The sequence below is a fragment of the Dendrobates tinctorius genome, unplaced genomic scaffold (assembly GCF_039654945.1).
Source record: "Dendrobates tinctorius isolate UK_male_01 unplaced genomic scaffold, ASM3965494v1 ptg000022l, whole genome shotgun sequence".
Lineage (NCBI taxonomy): Eukaryota > Metazoa > Chordata > Amphibia > Anura > Dendrobatidae > Dendrobates > Dendrobates tinctorius.
Window position 1 is genome coordinate 44,873,027 of NW_027361690.1, and position 20,200 is coordinate 44,893,226.

Here is a 20,200-nt window from a genome sequence, read left to right on the forward strand (position 1 = left end):
AACTCACCGTGCTTGGAGGAAGAGAAATGCCTATGACCCAAAGAACACCGTACTCACTGTCAAGCATGGAGGAGGAAACATTGTTTTGGGGGTGTTTCTCTCCTAAGGGCATAGGACTACTTCACCGCATCAATGGGAGAATGGATGGAGCCATGTACCGTAAAATCCTGAGTAACAACCTCCTTCCCTCCGCCAGGACATGCAAAATGGGTTATGACTGGGCCTCCCAGCAAGACAATGACCTAAAACATACAGCCAAGGCAACAAAAGAGTAGCTCAAAAAGAAGCACATTAACCCCTTTCCGACATCGGGCGTAATAATACACCAATGTCGGACACCCTCCCTTTGATGTGGGCTCCGACACTGAGCCCAAATCTTTTCCGGCACATGTCAGCTGTTTTGAACAGCTGACGTGCTGCTAACAGCCGCAGGAGGAATTGCGATCCTCGTGGGGCTGTTAAACCATTAAATGCTACTGTCAAACTCTGACAGCGGTATTTGACACGCGCTTCTGGCAAGCGCACCAGAAATCCCGCCCATCGGCGCCCGAGTTACATGACCGCGGGTCGTCACTGGGTTGGCATGACAACCAGAGGTCTCCAGGAGACCTCTATGGTTGTCACTGCCTGACTGTAATGAGCGCCGCCTGGTGGTCGGCGCTCATAGCTAGTAAGCAATTCTGCTGCATACAGGCGATGTGATCATCGCCTGTATGTAGCAGAGCCAATCGGGTATGACAGCTTCTCCCATGGAGGCTATTGAAGCATGCCAAAATTAAAAAAAAAAAAGTTTTTAAAAATATATATAAAAAAAATATATAAAAAGTTCAAATCACCCCCCTTTCACCCCATTCAAAATAAAACAATAAAAAAAATCAAACATACACATATTTGGCATCGTCGAATTCAGAATCGCCTGATCTATCAATAAAAAAAGGATTAACCTGATCGCTAAACGGCGTAACAAGTAAAAAAGTCAACACCGCAGAAATACATTTTTGGTCGCCGCAACATTGCAAAAAATGCAATAACGGGCGATGAAAAGATCATATCTGCACCAAATTGTCAGCTCGGTGAGCAGAAAATAAGCCTTCTCCCAACCCGAGATGTTGAAAAATGAAGACGCTACGGGTATTGGAAAGTGAAAAACAACAAGAAAACACAAAATGACAAATTTGCAAAAATACTCTGCAGTAAAGAACATGACAGTAATCAGCAAGTGCTGTATAAAAAATACAGGGTATTTAGTCGATACGTTTTTTGCAAAAAGTGTATACCAAGCCGCTTCACCACGTCACGGTAACCCTTCACGAAGCAGTCCCTATCTAATGTATTCAAAACCTGAACATGTGAACAGTGTCTAAATGAACAGGATACAGACAGGCACCTCCTAGTATATGGGCTTGTGGTGTAAGACAGGTCATTTATGTGCATGTCACACAGGAGAGGGGTGGGGTCTCCCAAACCATGCTGAGCAAGGAAAAAACAGATTACAAACATATGTGACATGCACAAGTGTGAACAAGTCAATCAGACAATGCTCACACCACCCAATGGCTGAAATTGGAAAATGGCGCATTTTTTTTTAACAAAGTTAGGAATTTTTTTCACCACTTAGATAAAAAAGAACCTAGACATGTTTGGTGTCTGTGAACTCATAATGACCTAGAGAATCATAATGGCAGGTCAGTTTTAGCATTTAGAGAACACAGTAAAAAAGTAAAACACAAAACAACTGTGGGATTGCACTTTATTTGCAACTAGCTGAAGAGCCCGGCGCTGCCCGGGCATAGTAACTAACCGGGCATATCCACCATCCCACAGGCCCACTGGCAGTGCCCATATACCCATCATACATATCCACCATCGCACCACCGCACTTGGAATTTTTTTCCTATTTTCCAGTACACAATATGTTAAAACCAATGGTGTTGTTCAAAAGTACAACTCATCCCGTAAGAAACAAGCCCTCACATGGCCATATTGACCAAAAAATAAATAAGTTATGGTTCTGGGAAGGGGAGCAAAAAAACGAAACCATAAAGACGAAAATACCTCTGGTCAAGAAGGGGTTAAGGTCATGGAGTGACCTAGCAAGTCTCCAGACCTTAATCCCATAGAAAACTTATGGAGGGAGTTGAAGCTCCGAGTTGCCAAATGACAGCCTCAAAATCTTAATGATTTAGAGATGATCTGCAAAGAGGAGTGGACCAAAAATTCCTCCTGACATGTGCGCAAACCTTATCAACTAGAGAAAACGTCTGACTGCTGTGCTTGCCAACAAGGGTTTTGCCACCAAGTTTTAAGTTGTTTGCCAGAGGGATCAAATACTTATTTCTCACTGAAAAATGCAAATCAATTTATACACTGTGATTTTCTGTATTTTATTTTTGATATTCTCTCAATGTTAAAATTAACCTACCCTTAAAATTATAGACTGTTCATGTCTTTGTCAGTGGGCAAACTTACAAAATCAGCAAGGGATCAAATACTTATTTCCTTCACTGTATATATAACAATGAACTGGGTAGAATGGTAAATAAGATGCTGCCTTTGTCTGTACATAGTGATCCAAGTATATTGTGCCAAGTACTGCTCATATAAGAGGGTGGTGGGTGGCCCACTCTTGTACACCAGAGGTTTCTCCTGTTCTCCTGTGGGCCAGTCCAAGCCTGTTTGAAGGAGCCCTTATGTTAATGGCAACGAGGATAATATGTAACATTTTGGAAAATTAGTATTGCACTTATAATTTGATTAAGATTTTTTCACTGTCTTTCTATTTTTCATATTTTCTAACCTACAGATACCAAGAAATAAATGCAGTCAATATGGGTTGTAGTTACGGAATCACAGAATGTGGAGAACTGGCTACCGAATGGTTTAACGAATGGATGAATACAAATGTTAATCCGTAAGTATTGTGACAGATGCATATTCAGATTGCCTGGCCCAGTAGAGCAGACAATTTCTTTACTTTTTTCCAGCCTTTAGTTCTAGTAATATGTCCTTAATGATATGGCAAATTGTTATGTAAAACTGAAAAAAACTTCAATAACGTTATTTTCTGTGTCAATATGTACAGTATTCATGCAAATTTGAGATCCACCATCTACTGCAATGCTATAGCTCGAGGGGGAGAAACTGAATGGAATTTTACATGGGAAAAGTTCAGGAGCACCACTAATGCGCAAGAGGCTGACAAACTCCGAGCAGGTCTGGCGTGTAGTAATGAACCCTGGATTCTCAATAGGTAATTAAGGTGAAAGTTTGATACATTTTATGTTTTAGGCCGGGATCACATACAGCGAGATACGGCCGAGTCTCGCAGGTTTTAAAACCAAGCTCTGGCGCCGGCATTCTGGAGCGGAGCGTGCAGCCGCACAGCAATACATGGAGCTGCACGCTCCGCTCCGGAGTGCCGGTGCCAGAGCTTGGTTTTAACCTGCGAGACTCGGCCGTATCTCGCTGTAGTGCGACTCCGGCCTTAGAGATGTTTTCTCAGCATCATAAATTAATAAAATTGCAAAGTTCTTGTAAAAAAAAAATCCTGTCCACTCTCAAGAATGAGATTTAGGGGGTGATTTTTAATTTTATTGTTTGCTACATGTTGCTAGGTTACTGGCTACTTCTGCAGTCTAGCAGAGGTGGCTGGATTTATAGGTAAGGCACATGCTCTTGCTAGCTCTATGCTATAAAGCTTGTCAATGCTGCTCTGAAGCAATAGTCACTTGATCCAGGCAGCATCTGCAACCCTGCAATCATGCTTCTGCGCGCAGCATGAGAGCACACAGTTCAGCACAAAAATGCCGCTGATCTAAACTGACAATCATTCAGGAGCGAACTGCCACCCAGCAAGCAGAAATCCACATGGAAGGGGAGCAGTTCACTCCAGAAAAGCATCCATTAGTTCAATCTTTTAAGGCCAACATTCTTCAAAAGGAAGCAAATGATTATGATCTACAGGCCAACGCAAGTTGTCAGAGGCTTGTTCAATGTTTGTTATAACCCTGAAAACTGATCAGTTCAGCAAAGTACTGTAACAGCAATGTAACTGAACAGACGTTTGAGTATCTCAGTCCTGTTCTACATGAGAGTGTTAAAACTTTGCTTTACTTTTTTATTTTGGTCCAAGAGCCTTTGTTAGATCGAACATATTCCAAGGGCTTCAATAAAAAATGATATCACCACTGAAAACATTTATGGTATATTGAGATTATAATATAAATGTATAATAGGAGCATGTTCTATGGACTCCCATCACTTTAAGGTTCCCCTTTTCCCCTATTTTCAAAAAAAGAATATAGATAATGTAGCAACAGTCTATCTCTTCACAACTATCATGCTCAAACGACTACCTTTCTACATCATATACTCCAATCTTGAGCGCAAATCTGCGGTCTAGGGACCCCATTATCTCCATATGTTCACATGGAGAACCATTAGTACTTAAACATGGCTGCTCCCACCCTACATGCACTCAACTTCTCCCTGACATGGAATGTACATGTACACCGTCATCTGCAAACAGAAGGCGAAGGCTAGACAAAATCTCCCACATAAAGGGCCAGATTCAGAGAAAATGCTCATCCTGGCTTCTAAATGTCAGTCTCCAGCATTCCCATTGACAGAATTGATGGCTTTTCACTGAAAGCCCACATAATGTATAATAAAGATCAATAATGTACATTCATACAAAAATGTTACATTATAGTACCATTATAATAATAATAATAATTTTATTTCTATAGCGCCGACATATTCTGCAGCACTTTCCACTATAGAGGGGACTTGTACAGACGATAGACATTACAGCATAACAATAATCACATAGATCATAACACATACCAAGAGCAAGCTTACAATCTATGAGGAAAAAAGGTAGACACGAAAGGTGTCAGCTTTTTTCCAATCCCTGGCAATCAGCTTAAATTGTTGCATTTTTAGCTAGAAATTATTTTTGAAATGGATTTCACAAAAAAAACTTATGAGCTGTTTGGCTTCTATAGCTTCTGTGCATGACTGACCATAAAGTGCAGACTGCAGAATGAGTTAACAATGAATCTGTCAGTGAGTTAGTTCTGACAGCATGGTTTGTACCTTTTTTTCTCTTAAACTCCTCTAAGCTGATTTATAACCACATCAAAGTTGAGCTTACTGAAATTTTTTACTCCAGTTTTCTAGCTTAAAGCCAAGATTAAATCCCCACTATGCATCACATATCATGTTCTAGTTAATAAGAAATTATTTGTGTTCACAAGTTTATTTTTTCAATTCACAGACTCCTGGAATATTCCTTGGATTCCACCAAAATCCGCAAACAAGATGCCCTTTCCACAATTACCAATGTTGCTAATAACGTGGTAGGCCAGAGCCTTTCCTGGGACTTCATGAGAGCCAATTGGGAAAGACTTGTTAAAGAGTAAGTTTACAAAAGGACCATATCTTGTGAGCTTCAATATTATGCGAATATGACATACCGTATAGATAATCAACTTATCGGAATATTTCCAAATGGCTAAAGTAGCTGCTTAAAATTGCCTAAAAATGAAAAGTAATTATGACTTTCTATATATTCCATTTAATTAGATTTGCATATGTATTATTTGCTTGTTTATTCATTCACTTATCCATTTATTATGGTTTTGTTTATTTTTCCTAGCATTGGAGCTGGAATGTCTTTTGGTAACTTGATAAATGGAGTCACTAGAAGATTCTCTTCAGAGTTTGAGCTGCAGCAAGTAAGTACAATATTTTAGCAGCTCGTTGACTAGTTTTACTAAGTGGAGTAAATGTACTTAAATTAGATTTAAGAGCTCCTTTATTGTGGCTGTGAAGGCTGCAGCTGATCAGCGATTGCTAGCGTAGTAAAGCATAAAGATTCGATGGACTCTGGTGCAGTGGCCATGCCAGTAGCCCATGGCTGCCAGATCAGCTCTGCGAGCTTCTCCTATCTCTTGGCATCTCCGGTGCCTCTTCTGATTAGCAGGCATGATGTCATCATTGCGGTATGACACACGTGAGGATTTTAGAATCTTCTGATTTCCACTGTGGGTAAGAAAGGAATTTTCCCACTTTATGATAAACTAGCTGAAGAGCCCGGCGCTGTCCAGGCATAGTAACTAACTATGGTTAGTCATAACAAATTATAATGATTATATCTATAGAAAGCTGAGAGTATAGCCCCGCCCACTCCGCATAGCCACATTCACCATAGTATCCCACATCATCCCATCAGCCAGAGCTACCGGACTACTACCCCTAATATCCCACATCATCCCATCAGCCAGAGCTACCGGACTACTACCCCTAATAGTCAGCCAGAGCTACCGGGCTACTATCCCTAATATCCCACATCATCCCGTCAGCCAGAGCTACCGGACTACTACCCCTAATATCCCACATCATCCCGTCAGCCAGAGCCACCGGACTACAATCCCTAATATCCCACATCATCCCGTCAGCCAGAGCTACCGGACTACTACCCCTAATATCCCACATCATCCCGTCAGCCAGATCTACCGGACTACTATCCCTAATATCCCACATCATCCCGTCAGCCAGAGCTACCAGTGTTATGGTTGAGTCACCGTAGGAGGCAGACACAAAAATAGAAGCTACGTCCAGAAAACCAGAGAAGTTGGCAACTATCAGATTGCAGACCCCTGAACCTATCAACACAACTAGCAGTAGCCGTGGGGGGTTCCTACGATGCCCTAGACCCCTCAATCACAGCCGGAGAGCTAAATAGCCTAAAGACAGAAAAGGAAATCTAAACTGCCCCAGAGCAGACCCCAAAGTAAAAGGCAGCCCCCAACAATGACGGTGAAGCAAGATGAAAAAACACTCACACAGATAGAAAGATAGGCTGAGCAAACGATGGGGCCCAAGCTAACTAAACAGAACAGGAAAGGAAGGATGCTGTCTGCAATCTGCCAAAACCCTATCAAAGACATAAGCCAACAAGCTGATATGGAAAAAGACCCTGAAGCAGCTAGGCTTCAAAAACTAAATCAGCACTCAGGTATTTTCAGAAGAAAGAGCTAAAGGAATTCAGCACACCCCAGCAGGGAATGGCAGAAATCCAGAAAAACAAAGCAAAACAAAGTCAAAGCACAAATGCAAAAAGCCGAGCAGAAAACTTCGCTTTAGAAGAGCAGGAATTCAGACTGGTCTCCAAGGATCCCACAGAGAAATCACCCGCAGGGCAGAAGGGCGTCGGCAGCCTTATATCCAGTCAGTAACTCCACTCAGCCAGTCATCATCATCAGGTTCAGGTGTTTGATAATCAGGCTCACTACCTTTCTTTACCAGAAGAGGGAGTTCCTCGGGCCTCAGTAGTGAAGGGGAAAATGAACTCACAACAGTACATCCCCCTTGAGGAGGGGTCACCGAACCCTCAACCACGCCACCAGAGCGATCAGGGTGAGCCCGATGAAAGGCACGCACCAATGTTTTGGCATGAATATCAGAGGCAGAGACCCAGGAATTATCCTCCTGACCATAACCCTTCCACTTAACCAAATACTGGAGTCTCTGTCTAGCCAGACGGGAATCCAGTACTTTCTCTACCTCATATTCCATGTTACCTTCAACCAATACAGGGTCTGGAGGTGCCACCCCCGGAACAACAGGTTCAACAAACCTCTTCAACAAAGATTTATGGAACACATTATGGATTTTAAATGTGACAGGAAGAGCCAAACGAAAAGAGACCGGATTAATAATCTCCAAAATCTTGTAAGGTCCAATAAATGTAGGCTTAAACTTAGGAGAAGCCACCTTCATAGCAATATTTTTTGATGATAACCACACCATATCACCAACCTTAAACTGGGGACCAATGGTCCTATGTCGGTTGGAAAACCGCTGGGCCTTTTCCTGGGAGAGAGATAACTTATCCACCACTTGGTCCCAGATCTGGTGCATTCTCTCCACCACAGTGTCAACACCTGGGCAGGCAGAGGGCTCCACCTGCCCTGAAGAAAATCGAGGATTGTATTGTAAGGGTTCCAATGGATTGTGATGAATAAGAAAATGCTCACACAAGAACTGAATTTCTAAATTGATTTACTTAATAAATGATAAGATTAAATAATAAACAATATAAAACTATAAATACATATGCATTAATCAGAAACAAACATTATTCATACGTTACATTATTCAGATAGACGTCGACCAGTCATCCTCCATGAGCAAAGAGTTAGAGAACAATGTGTCCTAGTTCTTTTAAAATGTCCAGCTAAAAGGTGTGTCCAGCCCCACCATGTGGGGAATGATGTCACAAGTCTATTGTCCATTGGCTATAAACACTTCCCCTCAATACCTGTTTTTAACCAGTATATAATACAAGAAGCTAGAGGAGGGGGCATCCTGTGTGCCACATAGCAGAAATACAGCAAGCTGGAGGAGGGGCTTTGGAGCACAAGATAATCTAATTATGGCAATAAAGGTCCTTTGTTGGTAGATAAGTGTAAAGGCCCTTTTACATTTAGCGATGCACCAGCGATCCAACCAGCGATCCGACCCGGTCAGGATCGCTGGTGCATCGCTAAATGATCGCTAGTGAGCTTTCATACAGAAAGATCTCACAGCGATGCAGCAGCGACGCAGTGCACGATACTTACCATTCACACACAGCGATCCAGACGTCCTCCCGCCCGCGTCCAGCGTCGCTCGTCGTCACAGCAGGAAGTCTCAGCAGGAAGCGCCCGACGAGAAATGGAGCCGGACATTCTCGCGCGATCAGCGATGGACAGCGGGGGAGCCGGTCGCTGGTAAGTATCACACATAGCGATATCACTAGCAATATCGCTATAACGTCACAAAACCAGTGACGTTTTAGCGATATTGCTAGCGATATTGCTTAGTGTAAAACCCCCTTTAGCCAGTTATTTGCTCTGCTTGGACAATTTGAACATCTTATTGAAACAAGTTTCAATGACCTTCTAGGAAGGTTCAAAGAGCTGAGTATAACTGATTGAAACTACATCAATATTTGGTATTAATTAATTGGAGTGTTGAAACCATTAAAAATAACTCATAGTATACAAGGATGAAACCCAAAGTTACAAAAAAAAGGTGACATCAAAGTGGCAGAACTAGCTCTATTATTTAAAGCAAATTCGGCCAAGGGCAAAAATGAAACCCAATCATCCTGATCAGCAGAAATAAAACATCTCAAATATGACTCCAAGGTCTGGTTTGTTCTCTCTGTCTGCCCATTGGTCTGAGGGTGAAAAGCAGAGGAGAAGGACAACTGAATTCCCAACTTGGAACAGAAAGTTCTCCAAAATCTAGACACAAACTGGACTCCTCTGTCAGATACAATGTTCTCAGGAATCCCGTGCAAGCGAACCACCTGTTGTAAAAACAGGGGCACCAACTCAGAGGAAGACGGCAACTTAGGGAGTGGTACAAGATGAACCATCTTAGAGAACCTATCACAAATCACCCAAATAACAGTCATCCTTTGAGAGACAGGCATATCAGAGATGAAATCCATTGAAATATGGGTCCATGGCCTCTATAACAGTCATCCTTTGAGAGACAGGCATATCAGAGATGAAATCCATTGAAATATGGGTCCATGGCCTCTTGGGGACAGGCAAAGGCATCAACAACCCACTAGAGCGAGAACATGATTTAGACCGGGAGCACGTCCCACAGGACTGCACAAAATTCCTGACATCACGAGACAAGGAGGGCCACCAAAAAGACCGACTCACCAGATCTCTAGTACCAAAAATACCTGGATGACCAGCCAAAGCAGAGCAATGGACTTCAGACATCACTCTCTTCTTCCACTGGTCAGGAACATACAACTTTCCACTGGGACAACGCTCAGGTTTGTCCTCCTGGAACTCTTCCAGAGCACGTCTCAAATCGGGCGAGATGGCAGAAAGAACTACCCCTTCGCCTAAGATGGTAGCAGGCTTGGTCACCACAGGAGAATCAGCAAAGAAGCTCCTAGAGAGGGCGTCTGCCTTGACATTCTTAGTTCCAGGAAGAAAAGAAACCACAAAATCAAAACGTGTAAAAAACAAGGCCCACCTAGCCTGTCTAGGGTTCAAGCGCTTAGCCGACTCTAGGTAAATCAAATTCTTGTGGTCAGTGAGGACCACGACTTGATGCTTAGCTCCCTCCAACCAATGTCTCCACTCCTCAAATGCCCATTTCATGGCCAACAGTTCCCGATTCCCCACATCATAGTTACGTTCAGATGGAGAGAACTTTTGGGAAAAGAAAGCACAGGGATTCATTTTAGATGTTACAGGATCCTTTTGGGACAAAACAGCTCCTGCACCAATCTCAGAAGCATCCACCTCTACCTGGAACGGAAGTGAGACATCAGGTTGCAGCAAAACTGGGGCGGAGGTGAATCTTCGCTTCAGCTCCTGAAAGGAAGAAACAGCCTCCGGAGACCAATTTAACACATCAGCACCCTTCTTAGTCAAATCAGTCAATGGCTTGGCAATACTAGAAAATTTTGCTATAAATTTCCGATAAAAATTAGCAAAACCAAAAAACTTCTGGAGGGCCTTCAAAGAAGTGGGCTGAACCCAATCGTAAATGGCCTGTACCTTGGCCGGGTCCATTTCAATAGTTGACGGGGACAAAATAAATCCCAAAAAAGAAATCCTCTATACTCCAAAAAGGCATTTAGATCCTTTGACATACAGGGAATTCTCCCTCAAGATCCGGAACACAGTCCGAATATGTTCCACATGAGAATCCCAATCCTTGGAGAAGATCAAAATATCATCCAGATAGATAATCAAAAATGTATCGACAAAATCTCGGAAAATATCGTTCATGAAGCACTGGAAGACAGAAGGGGCATTAGTGAGCCCAAAAGGCATCACCAGGTACTCAAAATGTCCCTCCGGAGTATTAAACGCCGTCTTCCATTCATCCCCATGCTTAATGCGAATAAGATTATACGCCCCCCTGAGGTCAAGCTTGGTAAACCAGCATGCACCTTTAACTCTGGAGAATAGATCAGAAATCAGGGGTAACGGATACTGATATTTAACAGTAATTTTGTTGAGGGCACGATAATCAATACAAAGTCTTAATGATCCATCCTTTTTGGCTACAAAAAAAAACCGGCACCTAAGGGTGACGAGGATGCTCTAATATGACCCTTCTCCAACGCCTCCTTAATATAGGATCGCATAGCCTCGTGCTCGGGTACAGATAAATTGAAGAGCCGACCCTTGGGAAATTTACACCCCGGGCTCAGTTCAATTGCACAGTCACAACTCCTATGACGAGGCAGAGACGCAGACTCATTCTCACTAAATACATCATAAAAGTCTGCCAAATAATCAGGAACATCATGCGACTGAGGAGAGGTGGAAAACACCGGAGCCTCACTAAAGGCACACCGACAACCCCAACTCACCACAGACACAGATTTCCAATCCAAAACTGGATTATGAATTTGTAACCAGGGAAACCCCAGAACAATAGTATCATGCAGATTATGCAACACCAAAAATCTGCAATTTTCTTGATGGTCTGGGGCGACCCGCATTACCACCTGGGTCCAAAACTGAGGTTTATTTTTAGCCAAAGGAGTAGCATCAATCCCCCTCAAAGGGATAGGCGTCTGCAGAGGTGTCATCGGAAATCCACAACGTTTAGCAAAATCCAAGTCCATTAGGTTTAGGGCTGCTCCCGAATCCACAAAAGCCTTGGCGGAAAATGTGGACAGGGAGCAGATCAGAGTAATAGCCAGAAGAAACTTAGGTTGTACACCACCAACAGAAAACGTGTGTGCAAAGCGTTTCTCTCGTTTAGGACAGACAGAAATAATATGCGAGGCATCTCCACAAAAAAAACACAACTTATTACGCCTTCTGAACTCCTGACGCTGCTCTCTGGAAAAAACTCTATCACATTGCATAGGTTCAGACATTTGTTCAACAGGTGGCAACACCTCTCGTGCAGCTTTGCGTTCGCTCAAACGCCGATCAACCTGAATGGCTAATGACATAGAATCGTCAAGACCAGAGGGAACAGGAAATCCCACCATAGTATCTTTTACGGCTTCTGACAACCCCTTCCGAAAGAGAGCAGCCAAGGCATTATCATTCCAGGTAGTAAGTACTGCCCACTTTCGGAATTTTTGACAGTACAATTCTGCAGAATCTCGACCCTGGTTCAATGCCAGCAGGGTCTTTTCAGCCTGATCAATGGCATTAGGTTCATCATACAACAACCCCAAGGCCTGAAAAAATGCGTTCACATTAGTCAGAATAGGATCATCTGGTTTCAAAGAAAACGCCCAATCCTGGGGATCGCCACGCAGCAAAGAGATGACAATTTTAACCTGCTGCGCGGAGCTCCCTGACGAGTTAGGCTTCAAGGCAAAAAATAATTTACAATTATTTTTGAAATTCAAAAATTTAGACCGATCCCCAAAAAATACATCAGGTGTAGGAATCTTTGGTTCAGCAGCATGTGAATGAGCAAGGTAGGTGGAAATTCCCCCCACTTCCGCAGCGAGCTGCTCCACATGATCAGACAATTGCTTTATCTCCATTGAGAGAAAAAAAAATTCCCGCTACGGCCTCAGAGATATAGAGGAAAAAGTATACACTTTTTTTTTTTTTTTTTTACAATTCTTTCCTGCTATTGAGTACCCTAGGATCTGCGGTATGGCGGGTGATTCTGTTATGGTTGAGTCACTGTAGGAGGCAGACACAAAAATAGAAGCTACGTCCAGAAAACCAGAGAAATTGGCAACTATCAGATTGCAGACCCCTGAACCTATCAACACAACTAGCAGTAGCCGTGGGGGGTTCCTACGATGCCCTAGACCCCTCAATCACAGCCGGAGAGCTAAATAGCCAAAAGACAAAAAAGGAAATCTAAACTGCCCCAGAGCAGACCCCAAAGTAAAAGGCAGCCCCCAACATATAATGACGGTGAAGCAAGATGAAAAAACACTCACACAGATAGAAAGATAGGCTGAGCAAACGATGGGGCCCAAGCTAACTAAACAGAACAGGAAAGGAAGGATGCTGTCTGCAATCTGCCAAAACCCTATCAAAGACATAAGCCAACAAGCTGATACGGAAAAAGACCCTGAAGCAGCTAGGCTTCAAAAACTAAATCAGCACTCAGGTATTTTCAGAAGAAAGAGCTAAAGGAATTCAGCACACCCCAGCAGGGAATGGCAGAAATCCAGAAAAACAAAGCAAAACAAAGTCAAAGCACAAATGCAAAAAGCCGAGCAGAAAACTTAGCTTTAGAAGAGCAGGAATTCAGACTGGTCTCCAAGGATCCCACAGAGAAATCACCCGCAGGGCAGAAGGGCGTCGGCAGCCTTATATCCAGTCAGTAACTCCACTCAGCCAGTCATCATCATCAGGTTCAGGTGTTTGATAATCAGGCTCACTACCTTTCTTTACCAGAAGAGGGAGTTCCTTGGGCCTCAGTAGTGAAGGGGAAAATGAACTCACAACATACCGGACTACTATCTCTAATATCCCACATCATCCCGTCAGCCAGAGCTACCGGACTACTACCCATAATATCCCACATCATCCCATCAGCCAAAGCTACCGGACTACTACCCCTAATATCCCACATCATCCGGTCAGCCAGAGCCACTGGACTACTACCCCTAATATCCCACATCATCCCATCAGCCAGAGCTACCGGACTACTACCCCTAATATCCCACATCATCCCGTCAGCCAGAGCTACCGGACTACTATCCCTAATATCCCACATCATCCCGTCAGCCAGAGCTACCGGACTACTATCTCTAATATCCCACATCATCCCGTCAGCCAGAGCTACCGGACTACTACCCCTAACATCCCACATCATCCCATCAGCCAAAGCTACCGGACTACTACCCCTAATATCCCACATCATCCCGTCAGCCAGAGCCACTGGACTACTACTCCTAATATCCCACATCATCCCATCAGCCAGAGCTACCGGACTACTACCCCTAATATCCCACATCATCCCGTCAGCCAGAGCTACCGGGCTACTACCTCTAATATCCCACATCATCCCATCAAAGCCAGTAAAAGTAGAATAGTGAAATTGCACAGAAACACGGTTCACTAAGATCCCAGGTTTTCTACTGATCAGGCTGATATTCTCACTTATCTGCCACCATAAATATCACAGTCATGCTTTTCACCAATGGACAGGCACAAACCTTATACATTAGTACAGTAGAGAAACCTTCACACACATTTTCATGCTCCATCAACTTGTAATTTGTCCGGCTGAGTTGCTCATGGATGTACAGCATCTGTATGCACTATAGTATCATATTTAATGGGTTGTTATGGGAAAAGCATTACGTGTTATATGGGTATATTCAGGTGAATTATGGGGAAAGTAGCACTTTAAAAAAGACTCACAGCATCAGAGCACAGTAACACATCAATAATGCATAAAAGTGTCTGTGAGAAAATATAAAATCCACATGACATTTAATATGTGCACTTTCCTACATTCATGTGTGTCACTTAATGATACCACACGGGGGGGATTCATTTCTGTCATGCACTCACTGCTCCTTTCTGGGGGACAGACGATGGCTGTAGCATATGTTCCTGGGGATGCTAGATTTCTCCCACCATGTCAGTGTCTGCTGAGGTGTTGTCAAGTGGGAAATCTTGCGCACAGCAACCAATCACAGCTCAACTACTTTTAACCAGGTCTGGTGAAATGAGAGATGCTTAGTGATTGGTTGCAAGGAAAACTGTTGGTCATAGCAACCAATCACAGCTTAGCTTCTTTTGAACTGCTCTGGTGAAATGAAAGATGCTTCGTGATTAGTTGGTGATACACACACACATTCAGATTTATATATAGAGATTGTTTGCTCTCACCCAAAGGTGGTTTTTAACTTCCTCTGGATCAAGTAAAGTTTGCAAGTGTGATAGGTTGAACTTGATGGGCTTGTGTTTTTTATCAATGTACTGAGGGTATTCTCAGATGACTGAATAACATGACTGTTTTTCCCCAACAGCTTTTGCAATTCAAACAGTATATTATTGATAATGACATCGGATTAGGCACTGCATCTCGGGCTTTGGAACAAGCTATAGAGAAGACACAAGCTAACACCATCTGGGTAAAGGAGAATAGAGACGCAATAAAGGAATGGTTTGAAGCAAATGTTTAAAGGACAGATGACCAACACCTCAGCACACTTGTGAACAGCAAGTTTACAAACCATATAGTGCCTCCTGCTGGACCTCCTTGTCGCTGTCGATATTGTATAAAGCCACAGAAAAAAAGGAATACTGATGAGAAAAGATTTTTGTCCTGACACGATTCCTTCTGCTAGTTAATCGTCATCAGGTTTCTATGAATTTCCTTTAAGTGACTGAGAAACCCATTTTTGCCAAAATATACGGCCATCTACTAGTTTTATGTGCTAAGCTTCCAAACGCTTCTATATGGACAAAGGAAAAGTTCAATCTCGGACTCGGGGTCTACATGTCCTTCCTATTTTTTTATCTACAATCATCCATATAAAGATGGAGGAGAGAAAATACTTCATCCAATCACAACCAAATGTTTCTATAATGATGGACCAAAAAGTGCATTGTCTTCATAGACATTTTTGTTCCTTGCTCAAAGTCACAGTCTGATCATTAAATTATGTTTTATCCATGAACCCGAAGAACCTAAGAGGCTGCGTAAACCAAAAAATAATTTTAGGTGAGAGCCTAAAGAGATGTACATTTTCTTATAAGTTAAGAGGGCACCTATATTTATACTTCATAATCTTGGTGTAAATAAGAGTTACATTTTTTCATGAACTATAAATTAATACAGAGCACTGTGAAAAAAAGACAACTGCTTTTGCTGTTTTTCATTCCAGAAAGTGAAAATAAAAGCTGATTTAATAAATGTGTGTCTGTAAATTGCCTGCTTTACATCAAATATCAAATTATTTTAATCTGATCACTAAAATGAATTAATTTGAACACAAAGAAAGATACTCATACCACTACACACAGGTTGTGCATACATGAGATACAAAATCATGATTTAAATACCAATATTTATTAGTGTACACCATAAAACTGTATGCATAGGTCTGTATACAGAACTATTCAACCAAATCTAGTCTGTGGGTGCCAAATAAAGCCCTGTTCAATTTACGTTAATGATCTACACTTAGCAAGTAAGCTGGGGACATGTCCATTGAACCAGCAGAGGCCAAAACAATGTCCTTATGACTCCATCAGCCCGTTATAGTGTACAGAATAGACTATGCTGATCCACACAACGGTATCCCGTAAAATGCACATCTCTACGGCGCACATCATCATCAGGGTATGTTTCCACGTTCAGGAAACGCTGAATATTGGACGTTGCGTACAGTCGCAGCATCCAATCCGCAGCGTCCAGATGTTACAGCATAGTGGAGGGGATTTTATGAAATCCCATCTACACTATGCATTCAAAGACGCAGGTGGCAGACAAGCGTATACGCACATGCGGGGCATCTTTATAGACCGCAGCATGTCTATCTTTCAGAGACCCTCAGTCTCCGCAAGATAAATAACACAGTCTATGTATAGGATGCGGTGAATACGCATGTATTCAATGAACACATGCGGAATCACCGCGCGTACAAAAGGCGGGGACCATAAATGAGAATTTCAACAGGGCCTCAGGGTATGTCCACATGGGATATAAATCCCACCAGCACCTATGCACTCATGTATCTGCCCTATGCGCCCATAATATTGTACTTTATAGAAGAGAAAACCCTGAAGCTACATATAGTTACAAATGTGTAAATCCTCTTTATCAAGATGTTAGGCAATTGATTGGATTCAATGGACTTAAGTCTACCTTCAACCTTAAAAATTATGAAACTATATTTAGGCACGGTGAAGACCCTTGACACTCTAATTGTTTCTGGACCTAAGAGTGCCACCTTCAGGAGAGTATAGACATCAGTAGCCATGTGAATATTCCTGGTAAACTCAGACTTTGACCTGATTGGAAAATGCTATTATGTGGAGGTGTTACAGGGATCGGCAATGTATGGGCCATGTTTGCCTGTGTAGCTGATATAAAAAGTAGCATACCAAGCTAGTTAGGTATCTTCCCACTTCCCATCCTCAACCACTCTCTACTACTACTTTTTCCTTTCATTGTATCCTTGTCCCTTAGTTAGCGTTCCCTTATGCATGTCATTGTAAAATACCCTATATGTAATAATTCCCCTTTTAAAGATCCAGATGCTCTTAATTAATATTAACTGGCACCCCAAAACTCAGCAGATTCTGCAAGGCACTAATATTTTGCTTTTCTCACTGCTAAGCTGTCTCTTTTACTAAAGGTACTGTCACACTTAGTGATGTACCAGCGATCCCGACCAGCGATATGACGCGGTCAGGATCGCTGGTACATCGCTAAGTGATCGCTAGTGAGCTGCCAAACAGGCAGATCTCACTAGCGACATCGCTGGGGACGGGGGTCGCTACTTACCTGTCACACTAGGCGATCCTGCGTCCTCCCACCCAGGTCCACGCGTCGCTCGTCGTCACAGCAGGAAGCGCCGCAGGAAGCTGACGACGAGAAACGGTCCTGAACGTTCTCGCGTGATCAGCGATAACCAGCGGGGGGAGCCGGTCGTAGGTAAGTATCAGACACAGCGATATCGTTAGCAATATCGCTATAACGTCACAAGTTATAGCGATATTGCTAGCGATATCTCTTAGTGTGACAGGCCCTTATGAGTATAAGAGATGTTGTCTCTTTTTCCCGGATAAAAATTATTTTGAATTCTGCTTATTAAAAAAGTATTTGGCTAGGTTGGGGTCTGCCTAAATTATCACTAAGGAGATAAACAACGTACAAAATGTTTGACTTTTGGATGAAACTAAAGGTCCATGTACCCAGTAGACTAAAGTCAGTCGAACTCGGTGATATTGAAGAGATAGTCTGATAGTCTAATGTGTATTGGACCAGCAGCCTAATGGAATTCCAATGGCATATCCATTTGTTCTGACTGGAGACATGTCATTGCAGAGGAGTCAGGCAGCGGCTCTGTCATAGAGAACATAGGAATGCTCAGGGGAACAATCGTCCATCCAACAGTCATCTGATGTGTAAGGGCTCCTTAATATCTACTTGTTCTAATAAGAATAAGTCTTCCCTCCCATCTTAAGTTCTAGCAGCTAACACACACTTCCACTGGAATTTTAAACATGTTTTTGGAAGAGACCATACTTCCTTTGGTCAGAGTCTCAGCCATGTGTGGAGAACTGTGAGGCCTCACCCATTTATTAAGAATTCTGTATTTCATACTCAATATAAAATGCACAATGTTAATAGTTTTCAAAATAGGTTAGTGTGACGCTAGTCACAACTCACGGACTAGCCGTGAGGCAGAGTGCTCAAGAGGTCCAAGGTCAGAAGACAGGAGGGTAGGTCATAAACCAAAGAAAGACACAAAGGTGTAGTCAGGTAATGGTCCGAGGTCAGAATACCAGAAGAATAGTGGATCAGAGCAAAAGGGGTTAAACAGACATAGTCAGAACAAGGTCCAAGGTCAGGCATCGAAACATCTACAAACAGAACGCAAGGCACAAAGAGACAAACCACACAGTAGCTGAATGTACATCTGGCAGAGGTCTGGGAGTACCTGCCCAGTTAAGAAGCCTGGCAATCACCTAGGATAATGAACACCTGGCAACAGCCAGCGCCTCCCAGTTTCATATTATATGGACGATCTGTCAATTAACACAATGACAGCTTAGCACACCCCTGCACCAGACTGGACACTGAGCTGTCAATCAAAGTACTGACAGTTTTAGCACGCCCCTGTACCAGAGTAGAAGGCTGAGCCATCAGTAACTGCACCTCAAGCACACTGAGGGGTGGAATCGTGACAGTTAGTATGGCCCAAAAAACTTTTGTCTTTCAGTTGCGTGGCGGATGGTTGGACATTTCCTTGTGAACTCATGTTATGGGCATGTTGTAAGATGGCCGCCGGACGAGTCCTTGAGGGGAGATGTGTGTCATCGCGGTGATGTGTGCTCGGAAGAATGCTCCAGCACATACAGTTGTGGCCAAAAGTATTGACACCCCTGCAATTCTGTCAGATAATACTCAGTTTCTTCCTGAAAATGATTGCAAACACAAATTCTTTGGTATTATTATCTTCATTTAATTTGTCTTAACTGAAAAAACACAAAAAGAATTGTCCGAAAGCCAAATTGGATATAATTCCACACCAAACATAAAAAAGAGGGTGGCCAAAAGTATTGGCACTGTTCAAAAAATCATGTGATGCTTCTCTAATTTATGTAATTAACAGCACCCGTAACTTACCTGTGGCACCTAACAGGTGTTGGCAATAACTAAATCACACTTGCAGCCAGTTGACATGGATTAAAGTTGACTCAACCTCTGTCCTGTGTCCTTGTGTGTACCACATTGAGCATGGAGAAAAGAAAGAAGACCAAAGAACTGTCTGAGGGCTTGAGAAACCAAATTGTGAGGAAGACCTGAATGTTCCTGTGTCTACCGTGCGCAGTGTCATCAAGAAGTTTAAAGCCCATGGCACTGTGGCTTACCTCCCTAGATGTGGACGGAAAAGAAAAATTGACAAGAGATTTCAACGCAAGATTGTGCGGATGTTGGATAAAGAACCTCGACTAACATCCAAACAAGGAAGACCCCACTTTTTACCCTGAGACATAAAAAAGCCAGGCAGGAGTTTGCCAAAACTTACCTGAAAAAGCCTAAAATGTTTTGGAAGAATGTTCTCTGGTCAGATGAGACAAAAGTAGAGCTTTTTGGGCAAAGGCATCAACATAGAGTTTACAGGAGAAAAAAAGAAGCATTCAAAGAAAAAAACATGGTCCCTACAGTCAAACATGGCGGAGGTTCCCAGATGTTTCGGGGGTTGATTTGCTGCTTCTGGCACTGGACTGCTTGACCGTGTGCATGGCTTTATGAAGTCTGAAGACTACCAACAAATTTTGCAGCATAATGTAGGGCCCAGTGTGAGAAAGCTGGGTCTCCCTCAGAGGTCATGGGTCTTCCAGCAGGACAATGACCCAAAACACACTTCAAAAAGCACTAGTAAATGGTTTGAGAGAAAGCACTGGAGACTTCTAAGGTGGCCAGCAATGAGTCCAGACCTGAATCCCATAGAACACCTGTGGAGAAATCTAAAAATGGC

General features: G+C 42.9%; 1 protein-coding gene across 1 annotated transcript in view; it reads left to right on the top strand.

The window, feature by feature from the left end:
- The window catches only part of ANPEP (alanyl aminopeptidase, membrane), a 74,209-nt gene extending 58,309 nt beyond the window's left edge, over window positions 1-15,900 (top strand). Inside the window, exons 16-20 of the mRNA XM_073568660.1 lie at window positions 2,804-2,911; window positions 3,083-3,250; window positions 5,279-5,419; window positions 5,660-5,738; window positions 15,011-15,900. Coding sequence (XP_073424761.1) covers window positions 2,804-2,911; window positions 3,083-3,250; window positions 5,279-5,419; window positions 5,660-5,738; window positions 15,011-15,166 — 652 coding nt within the window. The 3' untranslated portion in view covers window positions 15,167-15,900. The remainder of the gene's footprint in view (window positions 1-2,803; window positions 2,912-3,082; window positions 3,251-5,278; window positions 5,420-5,659; window positions 5,739-15,010) is intronic.
- The last annotated feature ends 4,300 nt before the right edge of the window (window positions 15,901-20,200 follow it).